Here is an 11,770-nt window from a genome sequence, read left to right as displayed (position 1 = left end):
CAAGCAGAGTTTCAGGGTCAGGATTTTTGTTTTGTATCTCTTCCTGAGCTGAGCTCACATGGCCACATTACACTGAAAAAAGATGTTAAAGGAAAAGGGATTTATGTGGTTGGATGCATCCTTGGAAAGTAGAAGAGGAAATGACAGCCACATTCCTTTAGTAGCAAATCTAGTGTTGATAATTATAACTTCCTGATGAGCCAATCAGCCCAAATTTGACTGATTTAAATTTTCCAAAGCTGATGATGGGACTTAAGAATGCTGATATTCAGTTTAATAAAAGATCAGTATAGATGGTCTTGAAATTGTGCTCAGTATTTGGAAATGTTTTGCTTTCCTCTGTAATGTATACAAAGTAAATAAGGAAGCTGGATATTTGAATACCAGTCATTGCTGTCCACATAGCACACTTTCATTCTACAGCCCATAAAAATGTGATGCTTGTTTAGTTTTAGACCCACCTTGCCAACATGTAGGGGAAACACTGGAATGAGCCAGCACTGTGATGAGACTGCAGTGAAATTCTTGCAACTAACACTGGTACTTTTCCTTCTTTTACTTGCGCTGGTGCTAAAGGTTTCTCCCCACTCCTCTCATACCTCGCAATGCTTGTGTCAAACTTACTACATAAGCTGTACTCAAAGTCTATATTTTAGGGTGGTTAGTAACTTTAATGGATAGGTAGTCTTTCACATATTGCTTTTTAATAAACTTGTGCTGAAAATGCAAGTGACTATGATTTATCATTTGATTATGTCTCTGAAACTCTACTCCCCAGGTGCAATCAGAACTACATTTGTACCTTGAAGTTTCCTCCTTTTGTAAAACTGGGCCTTAACCTGCCTGTTTTACTAAAGTGCATTTTTAAGAGCACAAGTTTCTTTTCCTTATTTTGAAACCAGAAACATCTTCGCTATGGAAGAAAATAGTTTTCCCGCTGTTCTGTTTTAGATAAAAGTCTAGGCCAGACTTTCAGATCATGTCTTGACTTCCTATTTTCTTTAAGAGCTTCTGAGCTCCATGCATCAGAAGGGTCGATTACTTCACGTGCAGAAAGGCACCAAGTGTGGAAGTAGATTACCCAGACGAAAGAAACACAAGGCTTTGTAAGGAGCTCCTTCGCAGATGTAAACAAAAGGACTTTGGCTTCTGCTAGGTGAGATCTATAATCATTAACTCGTTTGACTTAGGAAAATCTGTGTTGGTTTCAGATAATTCAGTAGGAAGGTAAAGTCTTTGCTGTGAGTGGAAATTATATAAATGAAGCTCATCTCCAGCTGAAGAACTGAGAACTGGCAGGTAAAGGCCTTTCTAGTGAAGATGTCTCAGGTAAAATCTTCTCAATCCAGACACAGGTTTTGATCTTGATGACTGCTCAGATTCATCAGTCCTATGAAGTTTTAAGGATTCTCCAGAACCAAAAGGTGGGGTACGCAATTATTATTTCTTTTTATTTTCTGAATGTAACAGAAACTGTGATCTCCGCTTCATAGAGTGCATTTGCCTGGATGGTTACGACATGATGTCAGGAATACAAACCCCTGGGAATGCTCCAGGCATCAGCACAAAGAGAAAATCTTGGGTGGGCGGACAGCATGCTCAGCATTTGGCAGGAAAAAGAAAGGGCAGTGCTGTGAGTGGATACACAAGGGAGGGAGTTGGAGAGAGAAGATTTGTTTCCCTCTAAATGCATGATTCTTTCTATGCTGGGACAAGAGAGTGAGCAAAAATACAGTTACCAGCTGCCTGCCCAACCTTTTTATCCAGAGGGGATATTGGTGCTCTGTAGAGAGGGACAAGAAACACAAGGATGGCATCAGAACAGAAGAAATAGGAGGTAGGATGAAAGATGTGGGGGAGGTGGGGGGGGAAGAATCAGCCGCTGGCTACTGTAAATTGTTACAAGTGACTAAGTAGCATTGGAGAGTTTATATAGGAAGCTAGTGCAGACCAGATCTCAACTTACACCATGATTTGCTTCATAAAAGTTTGCCCTGTAGAATAGAGGTTGAACTTGAAGGCCGTCTTCCTCTTCAGATTTGTTCTTTTAGTTTTTTACATGGAAGCAGCTTCTCAGGTTTAGGTTGGATAATATGTGAATAGACATATGGTTCTTTATCACCACACCTAATTTTAGCTGCATAACAACTAGAAGGAGCACAATTAATGGCACAAAGATTGTTTATTTCTTTATTGACTACAATAGAAGGGAGAACAAAATTAGAAGTGTTGATGAATGTTATAAGCTCCCTTCACAGCCTAACTGAACCACAAACTATGGTCTCCTTTACTCACTCTCTGCTGTTCAGACCCACATCTGTTTAGCTGCGCAAATAACAACAATAGTATTTTATTGTTTTGACTGACAGCAGCAGGGAAAACAATCTAGTTCCTTTCAAAATCACCTCAGCAAAAGGCAACATTGCTGAAGGTTTAGTCACCTGCTCGTCAAGGGCTGGTACAGTAAGGCAGACAAACTGGAAAGCCTAGTATTGCATAGCTGAGAGCTGTACTTCTGACGACTGGGCAAATCGATACCTTCTCCGCCTCCTGTTTCACTGCAGCTAGAGCAGACCATGTTATTTGTCCTTCCAAGGAATTTCCCTTACTTATCAGTGTTTTGAGATCACTCCTGTGAAAACTATCCCACCTCTCCTTGTTACTGTCTCATACCAGCCTCATACCAGAACTGTTACTGACCATAACTGCAGCTGAAACCAGAAGGAAATGAGTTGCCTCCGTGCTTGCTTCAGAGACAGAGGTTCTCGCACAGAGACAGAAGCTATGAAAAGGCAAAGCTCTGGTCCGGAGCGTGAGATTATTGAATTACAAGAAGATAATGTGGAGGAAAGTGAGGCTGATCACGAAAAGCCTCTAAATGCTCAAAAAAGAAAGGTAGGAATTTCACTTGCTTGTTCGATACTTACTGTTGGGGAAAATACCTCACAGCAAGAGAAATGACACTTTGCAGGAACATCTTGTTAGGGGTGGTATAATTTTATGTTTGAGGGAGAGGGAAAGGCTATTCACTTGAAAGTAAAGACTGAAAATCTGTTAAACATATTTAATTTCTTCTTCTCAATGAAGTATTCTAATACTAGAAAGAGATTTTAAGCTTTTCATTTTTGTTTGGCTTTTTGTGAACTTTAACATAGAAAATGAAATTGTAATTGGCACTGTGGGTTTTGCTTTCTCTTTTCCTGTGCTGTAAGTGGAATTGGATTCAAAATCAGGAAGGAGAAAAGTTGAAACCTATGTTAAAACCAGGTTTTCTTTCAGAGCAAATTAATCAGAACACAGTGCTGTCAAATAGTTCCCCCATTATCTTTGCGTAATTATGAATTATTATGATGATGATGAATTATTATGAATTCATAGTCACGAACTTGAATGGAGTGCCCCAAAGCCTCAGTTAAGACCAGTATATGAGTCCTAAGGGAGGTAGTTCCCAGAGTTTAGATTAAAGCTACGGAACAGACTAACACTGGTAGAGAAGTAATATATACTCACAAGTGGCTGTCATGGAATGATTTTCATTACTTACTCAAGAGCACAGGGAGTATGTGTGGCAGAGCTAAGAATTTTCCCAATTTCCTGGAGGGATGTCTGAGCCCTCCTGAGTGCTTGCTTGTGTTAGTCACACCACCCCTCCCTTCCTGCTCCTGACAGAGCAGCAACCATCGTTTCTTTGTGGTAGCCCAGTCGGTTGCCTCTGGGCTGATTCATTCCTGTGACTAGGCAAAAACCCCCATATATTCACCAGTTACTTCTCATCTGGGAAGCTGAATCAGCTTGCTGCAGGGTCAGGCAAATTCTAGGGAGATGCAAAGAGGAACAGGAGAGGCTGTATGAGAGGCAGGGATGAGTGTGATCTGCTCAGCTATCTTGAGAAACTTTACTCTTAAGGTTTCTATTTAGCCTTCCCCTTCCCAGAAGTGATGTTTTTGGGGGGTGAGTGATCTATTTCTACTGATTCTGACAATCCTATAGACACTACTGGAAAATTATCGTGTTCAGTGTCCTGCTCAGGAAGCAGGATAATCAACAGAAATGCCCTGCTCACCAGGGAGAGACTTTTCTCTGCTGCTGCTCCCTTCCAGTCTTCCAGTATATGTGGGCGATGTCCAGAGGATATTGGGTTAGGTGGGGAGATGAATGTTTGCTTTAGATCAAGCCAGTTTGCTATGCATGATTAGGAGTTACACTTCTGTCATGGTCTAAATATGTGGCTCAATCGAAACTTGGGCTTGACAGCTGTCTGTCTTAACTGATATAGCTATGGCTGATTGCACAGTTGCACTCTAGGTTGTAGTGACTGGTGCTTTTTTCTTTTTCAGATACAAAATGATATGCTAGCATCAAGCATTAAATTGAAGCTTTGTTCTTCTAATACATTTTAAAAATCAATTCAGAAATACGTATCTAAACATAACCACACTTGAAAGCATGCTGTAAGCAAAAGCCCTTGTCTTTGGTTCTTCACCAAAGTTCTGAATGCAGGGATGTCTGCAAAGAGTGCTTTCCCTTTCTCTGTCCCTGCTCCTGCAAAAACAGCACTTGTAAGATCTTTCTGTGGGTGTCTGTTTTCCCTCCCTGTTCATCTGCCACCCCCAAAGAAGCTTTAAGCCAGCTGGAGGATGTCAGTTAAATTCAGTAGAAGGCTCTCTATTGTGCTGAGTTCTTAGAAAGTTCAAAAAGTAAAGGAAGGTGACTTGGGTAAGTGTTTCCGGCCAGCAGCTGGTTCCTGCACGTGTGTGGCCCAGACAATCTACAGCATGTGCTTTTCCTTGCCTGGTACTGATGCCAACAAGGATATGGAGATTACTGATGGATTTATGGAGGAAGGGGAGGAGGAAGAATTAAAAGGGCAGCATGGTCTACTTACAGATTCATGCCTTTCCTTCAGCCTTCTGGCTGTAGAACAAAATTATTTGAGTTTTTTGTTTAGCCATGTGAATCATGCTTTAAAATATATTAGAACAGTTGGGGTAACTAATTAAAAGACAAATTTCTGTCTTAAATCTCATTAAAAATTAAATGAAAAGACGGTGTTGCCCTTTCTCTCCAATATGGATGTACATGCATGCACAATTGCTTTGAAGAGAGTTTCCTTGTGATCTCCCAGAACAGGTGAGGTTTGTAATAAACTTTCTGATAAATGTAATCAACAGCCTTCAAGTTTCCAATCTTCTGGAGAAAAGGGGAGTCAGCTGTAAAAGTCTCAATTATTTTACAGTTTTTTTTAATGCAATAGTATCTACTGAATAGCAGTCCACTTGCTTTGGGTGCTGGCACCTGGAAGTTGTGCAGATTGTGATCAACAGCATTACAGAAGCGAATGATTACAGAAATTCCTCCATAGACAACTTTGTAGTCAGAAGAGATGGCAAACATTAAAAGGGCAGCTTGTGGAACATGAAAATCAGTTTGATGTAGTTAAAAAAAAAATGGAAGCCATGAAAGCACCTTTGTAGCATTTTAGCTTTAAGGGCAATTTAGGAGTTGGAAATTCTGCACAAATGGGGAATGATATGCCCCTCTCTCAAGTAATACCCTGACTGTGAGTGTCCTCTGCCTTCTGTAGGTCTACGTTCACACCTGCAGCAGTAGATAAGGGTAGGAATCCCTGATGCTGGACATTGCTTACCACTGAGGCTCTCCCATTCTATATGGAGTTTTTGATTCTAAATGTGACAGTAAATACATGCTTCAGTATTTTTTCATGCCTTTTACATTAATCAATTATTCCTTTTATAACTAGGAGAGAGATCATTGGAAATCATGCAAGAGTGTAGTTTTCTGGAAATGTAAGCTATGGATGGTTGTAACTGCAATTTTTCTAGTATTCTTCCTGGTCATTGTCATCAGCCTAATTCTTTATTCTAGTAAGTATCTCATTCTTGTTTCATCCTCTAGGTTGTACACATTGTACATTTGTATTAATACAACACAAATTTAGCACTAGCATCTTGAAAACTGACCGGTATGCTGGCTGCAGAGAGTGATAGGTTGAGTAGTTGATGTGAACACAATTATTTTAGCAGGCAGTAAGTGTCTTGTATCCTGATCAGATGGCAATCCCAGTTTGTAGATAATTGAGAAGATGTTATAAGAATAGTGTTGGAGATGAGGATAGAAATGATGCTTCTAACATTGCAACATGTGCAATGGATGATTTGCATCCCCTTGTGTGGTGTCAGTGCCTGTCAGCTTCCCAAGGCAGCTGACTTTCACCAATGAGGGTGGGTGATTCACCTCCACATGCTGACATTTTTATTCAGGTGACTTACTTTCTGTCACTGCCAGTCAGTAGTTACCAAGGAAATTTGTGAGAAAGTAACCCTGGAGAAAGCCAAGAGGGGTTTTTTTCAACATTTCTGCTAATTGTAACTTTTTCTTCTGCTTTCTATCTTCTTTTGAATATTAGATGTTTACATGGATGAAGATGACTATTGGGATCCTGATGCACTACTAAATAGTGGAAATTACCGCAATTATTCAGGAACATTGGAGTTACTGTGTGGTCTCCCACACTTTTTGTCTGAAGACGTTACTAAGAGGGTATGTGTTTATATGCTTCTGAGCAAAGCTGATTCTGCTTGTAACATACATTCAATGTTCTCCTTTTTAAGTTGCTGTGTCACAAATTAGTCATTTTCAAGATCACAAAAAATTGTATTGTACCTTTCCTAGTGTAATTTTAAGTTCTGATCTAGAAAAAAAGATTACCTGTTTTTAAGCACACAGCAGTTTATACTGCTCTGCTGTTTTGTTTTTTATTTTTATTTTTAAAGAAAGCACCTGTATTTTTTTCCAATTTAAAGTAATGATTGAGACGTAGTCTTCACCTTTTTCATAGACTCATTAAATAATTTAGGAGAGGGCCACAAATGTTGAATAAACCCAGTGGTGGCTGAAAACCCTGTGTTTTGCATTCTCCTGTAAGTACATGATGCCAGCCCAGGCTTACAGCTACTGTTTCCATTGAGGCATCACAGCTCTGAGTTATGGCTGAAATAAGCTCAACAGGCATGACAGTGCTGATATAGACTTATTGTGGAAAGGGAGTCTCATTAGCATGACCCTTGCCTCTACCAGGTAAGAGTAGAAGGGCTTGTTGGCACTGATAAGAACACAAATCAAACATAAATGGCACATGGCAACATGAGCACGTGCTTTTAGTTCACCCTGAATGCCTCCATTGTGTCAAGGTAATATAGTAGTCACTCAAACACAGATTGACTTGTCTATCAAGTTTAAAGCAATTGTGTAGCTCTTCCAGGGCAGCAATTTGCTGATATTTGACTTTCAGCACTTGTATTTATATGTCTTAAAACACCTTGTAAAAATAATTTACTGTACTTTTATTTTATAAGGGGGAAAAGAGATTGAATGGAACACTGTCTCTTTTTTTCTTTTTTTTTTCCTATCTCCAAGTTAACAGATGTCTACAGTTCATCTCCAGCTCTAGGACGCTACTTTAGGTCAGCTCGGGCAGCTTATTTGAGGTAAGAAATTTCTGTCACAAAAATTGTCTGAAAATTCCAGGATTTCAATGAGGCATACATGTGCCTATGCAAATATGCACAATATTTAAATCTGTGAAAGGCAGGTTGTTGAGAGGGAAAGTCACTTGTATAGGTGAAGAAAAGTACTTTGCTCCTTTGACTGGCAAATGGTAAGTGCTGCTAATAATATACAACCATAGTAATATTTTGTTGTTGTGAAGTAGTCTCTTTGATTTTGAGTGCAGCTCTTAATAAACATATCCAAGGATATTTATTAAAAGGAACCACTTCAGACTGATATAACTTCAATAGCCTTAAATAAATAAAATAAAGTTCATGGGCAGAGGAGAACTGTTTTGTTCCCAAAAGAGGTAAAGGCAACAACAGCATACAAGATGTGAGAACTAAAACAGTAGTACCGCATTGTTGGTTTGTTAGGAACTATTTTTGCTCCTCACTTCATTTTAAGCAATAGGAGCAAATGTCAAAGTAGCAGGATGTTGGAGAGACTGGTGGAACAGGAGCTGAGAAGCAGAGCAGATGGCAGGATGAAGGTTAGGCTAGTCTAGGTGGGAAATGCTTACCCGTGAAGGAGTAGCTCAGTGACCAAACACTGATGGAGATGAAGAGTAGCCATGTTGGAAAGGAGGGGAAAAGCACACAGGCCTACCGTGCAGAGGCAACAGAAAGGAACAGAGAAAGGATCTTGCTCTTGACAGAAACTGTCACCAGAGGAAGGCTAAGGAGCTGACTATATTTGAGACTATAAAGTTTTAGTTTATGGAGATGTCACAGATTTAACCCACAGGAGAGAAGCTGAGAGAAGCTGGGCTGGAAAGGTCAGCTGAAGTGTGGTCTTGCCACAGAGAGATAGCAGGGAGGCATGGGAAGGTGGTCCAAGATTTCCCTGAGGACTTCTGAAAAAGCACTGTTGTAAAAAGAAAAAAAAGAAGAAAATGAAGGGAAATAGATTGGTAATGTCCAAAGGCCTGCCCTTGTTCTCTCAAGGACAGAGGAAGAGCCATTTTGGGCTGTGGCAAGAGGCAGTCCTGAGGGCACTTTGGGGAATGTGCTCCCCTGCACTGCCAGCCTTGGGCATGCTGACTCTGTCCAAAGAGATTAAAAAAAGCAGATATTGCAGCCCTCTGATTGTTAAATTCTTGTGAAGTGTGAGTGCTTGAAAACCTCACCCCATTAGGATATAAGTCCAATTTCCCTTTGTGCATTTGAAAACATGTCTCAGATTCGCTTCAGGTATGTGCCCAGTTTCCGTTAATGCTGAGCTCTTCTGGGAAGGGAGAGAGAGGAAAATGGCATCTGGAATGGTGGTTTTATTTTATAATGCTTTTCTTTGAACAAATGTTTTTAAAAATCTACAGCAACATTGATATGAATAGTCTTCTTAAAAAAGAAAAGATTCAGTGAGGCCTTGAAGGCATTCATATTTCACTTTGTTTTTCAGCAATGAAAGCTCCACGGTATTTTATCAGCTAGAGTTTTCTGTACCATCATCAACAGAGGGTTTTATGGAAAACACAATGAACCCAGATTTTATAAGGAATGTTTTACGTCAAAGTATTTATGATGAAGATGATCCTGGGACATCAGAATGTGACAGGTTAAAGCTTGACCCAACTTCTATCACAATAGCATGTAAGTGCTGTACATTAGAGAGACTGTTTCTTTTTAAGTAACAGATGTATTTAAATGAAAGAAGGGAAATCTCTCTGGAAAGATGTTGAGATTTGATGGTAAATAAATTTTACACAACAGCATTAGGTAAAATGGAAAATATTCTGTTTTCAATAAAGCTTTGCTGTACTTAGCTTATAACCTAGGACTCACTGTTCTGCCCTCTGACGAGAAAGGGAGTAGTGATAAGACTGGTTAGCTATAGACTCCAAAGTTTTCAGATTTCCTCTTGCATCTCATGCATATGAAGAAAATCTCCTCATATGTGCTTGTACCATAACAAGGCGACAAATAGTTAAAAATATTTCTACTCATTGTATATTCATATTTGAATGCTTGTAAAACAAATTTTAATCTGAGTAAAACAAGATAAGTAATTTGGAAGTTAACTGATTTTCTTCTGCAGTCAAGAACTGAAATGCCTCCTGATTTTTGCCTTTTCAGAGTATTTTTTTGGAAAAATTATTATGCAGAGAGATACTTTTCAAATGAACCAAATAGTCATTCTTCCAGGTTTTCTAGGTAGTGATTTCAATACGTTTAGGTTTGTCTTGATTGAAATGTCAGCATTGAGGTCCTATGAGCTTTGCAGTTGTACTGAATACAATGCACAAAACTGCTTCCCTGCACTCCCAACTTACTGAATCCCACCTAAGTGCTTTCAGAAGAATACTAGGCTAACATATCACCATACAGTGTATGCAAGTAAGATCTGCAATTAACTCATATTGATTTTTCTTTGCACTCTTATCAAGTTACAAGGGAGCAACAAGTCAAAAGTTCCAATTCTCAATATCATTTTGTCCCTTATATATTGACCAGATCAATACAAAATGCAGTGTAAAAGGGACAGGAAAGAATATGTTGAAATGTTTTACTAAAGTTTCTTTTTAATGTTAATAATGTCCTGCTTTAACTTTCAGATTAATGGCTACAAGGCTCCTCATCTTCCTTGCTGCCTAGAAAAGATGGTCTCCTCCTATATGTTAACAATCCCAGGGCAGGAAGTTACTCTTCCAAAGATGCTGTTCTTTAAATATTGTCTGTGATGCAATATTGTAAATGGCAAATGTAGTGTGTTTATAAGAGTATTGTAATCCTATAACACTACTACCTCCTCCTTAATTTTTGTCCTGATATCTAAATAGTCAATTTCACTCTTGTGAAAATCATGTATCTTCTTTGATGCATGCTCTGTTGACTTTGAAACCTATGCACTTTTTTTGCGTTATGATTAAATCTGGGCTCCCTGCATGAGCTCAAATGCAGTCGTGCAGAGGTTTCTTTTTCTTCTCATGGCTTATCCAAAATTATCTGCACAGCTTCCACTCATGTTCATGTCTGTTACTTTTTTCCCTGCTATCTTCATATGCCATATTTCCCCCATGTTCTTTCCTCATAAAATAGCCCAAAAACTTAAATATCCTCTATATTTTCTCTAATTACATGAGAGACCTTTGCACTAGCTTCTTAAGTGAGCTTCAGCTCTCATCATTCCCTTGTTTATCCCACAGTCTTCCTGGATAAGATGGTATTTGCTCTATTCTTCTCTTCTGTCATATGAAAAAAAAAAGGAAGGAAGAAGGATATCTTGTTCACTAACGTATCTGAATGACACAGGAATCTTTCAGGGGTCAAATTAGCTGTGTGCTTTAATAATTAGCTACTCATACATTTTTAAATTCCAGGAGAAACTAGTTTATACCCTTAATTATAATCCCTGTCCCAGCAGCAGGGATAAAAATGAACAGATGAATGATATTTGCCTTAATAAGGCAGGAAATAGTTCTTGTTGACAAGAGATCAGATGAGATGAACCAATGCCAAGAGGGAGGTGCTGAAGTAGACCATGTATGCTAGCATGGCATGAGAGTTAAAGCCAGCAACTGGTGATAATATGAAAGCTAAAAATTAAGCATTAACTTTACTTGGAATGGACTCACTACCATGTTAGTGAAGTATAGTTTTTTTATTGTTTATAGCCACTATAAATGTTAGTACTGTTGGACAGACACATTTATTTTAAAAACCTTTTGTATTGTGAGAAATATGTTATGTGAAATTGTATATTATTACTAGTTTATTTAAGGAGTGATCTTATAACTTTACTATGCATTAAATTATTCATTTTTTATTCTGAAAGTGGTTGTTTTCATTTGTCAACAGGCCTGGTATTTGAGTTGTTTGAGTTGAAAAATATGCATTGGAATTCTAAATGCTGAGTGAGAGCTCAGAGAGAGTATGAAGCATCTAATACAGCCTTACACTCAAACCTGTATTTATTGTTGGTTGAGTTTTAATCAAGCTTGGGATACAGCCTGGACCAAGTTAGTAGTTCACATCACTCTCATATTTATGGGTAATTCTGACCTCATCTTGATTTGTAAGATGTAGTGTTAGCTGTAGGAACCATAATTTCTCTTGATGCTTTATTGTATACAACTAGAAGAGATATTTCCTCTGATTCTTAAATTGTGGAAGGATAAAATTTCTGGTTTGTATGGTTTGTCCCAAAAGGAGTAAGCTGTGAAAATACCAGCAGCAAAACAATTTTGCCTTTGAGATGCTGC

The 11,770-nt window shown here is 38.8% G+C and overlaps 1 protein-coding gene across 1 annotated transcript; it reads left to right on the top strand.

Moving 5' to 3' along the window:
* Window positions 1-2,712: 2,712 nt before the first annotated feature.
* Window positions 2,713-11,176, top strand: C1H3orf52 (chromosome 1 C3orf52 homolog). The gene is made up of 6 exons (XM_010206987.2): window positions 2,713-2,895; window positions 5,762-5,885; window positions 6,428-6,561; window positions 7,438-7,508; window positions 8,971-9,161; window positions 10,124-11,176. Exons 1-6 carry the CDS (start codon window positions 2,728-2,730, stop codon window positions 10,126-10,128), a joined length of 693 nt encoding a protein of 230 aa, XP_010205289.2. The 5' UTR covers window positions 2,713-2,727; the 3' UTR covers window positions 10,129-11,176.
* Window positions 11,177-11,770: the final 594 nt, after the last annotated feature.

The sequence above is a fragment of the Colius striatus genome, chromosome 1 (genome assembly GCF_028858725.1).
Source record: "Colius striatus isolate bColStr4 chromosome 1, bColStr4.1.hap1, whole genome shotgun sequence".
In the NCBI taxonomy this organism is placed as follows: domain Eukaryota; kingdom Metazoa; phylum Chordata; class Aves; order Coliiformes; family Coliidae; genus Colius; species Colius striatus.
This window is presented reverse-complemented; position numbering and strand designations above follow the sequence as displayed.

Excerpts from the sequence above, each read along its gene's own strand:
- C1H3orf52 (XM_010206987.2), top strand. The coding sequence starts at position 2,728 with ATGAGTTGCCTCCGTGCTTGCTTCAGAGACAGAGGTTCTCGCACAGAG. Across the intron at positions 5,886-6,427 it reads CAGCCTAATTCTTTATTCTA|ATGTTTACATGGATGAAGAT; the intron begins GTAAGTATCTCA and ends TTTGAATATTAG. Across the intron at positions 7,509-8,970 it reads GCTCGGGCAGCTTATTTGAG|CAATGAAAGCTCCACGGTAT; the intron begins GTAAGAAATTTC and ends TTTGTTTTTCAG.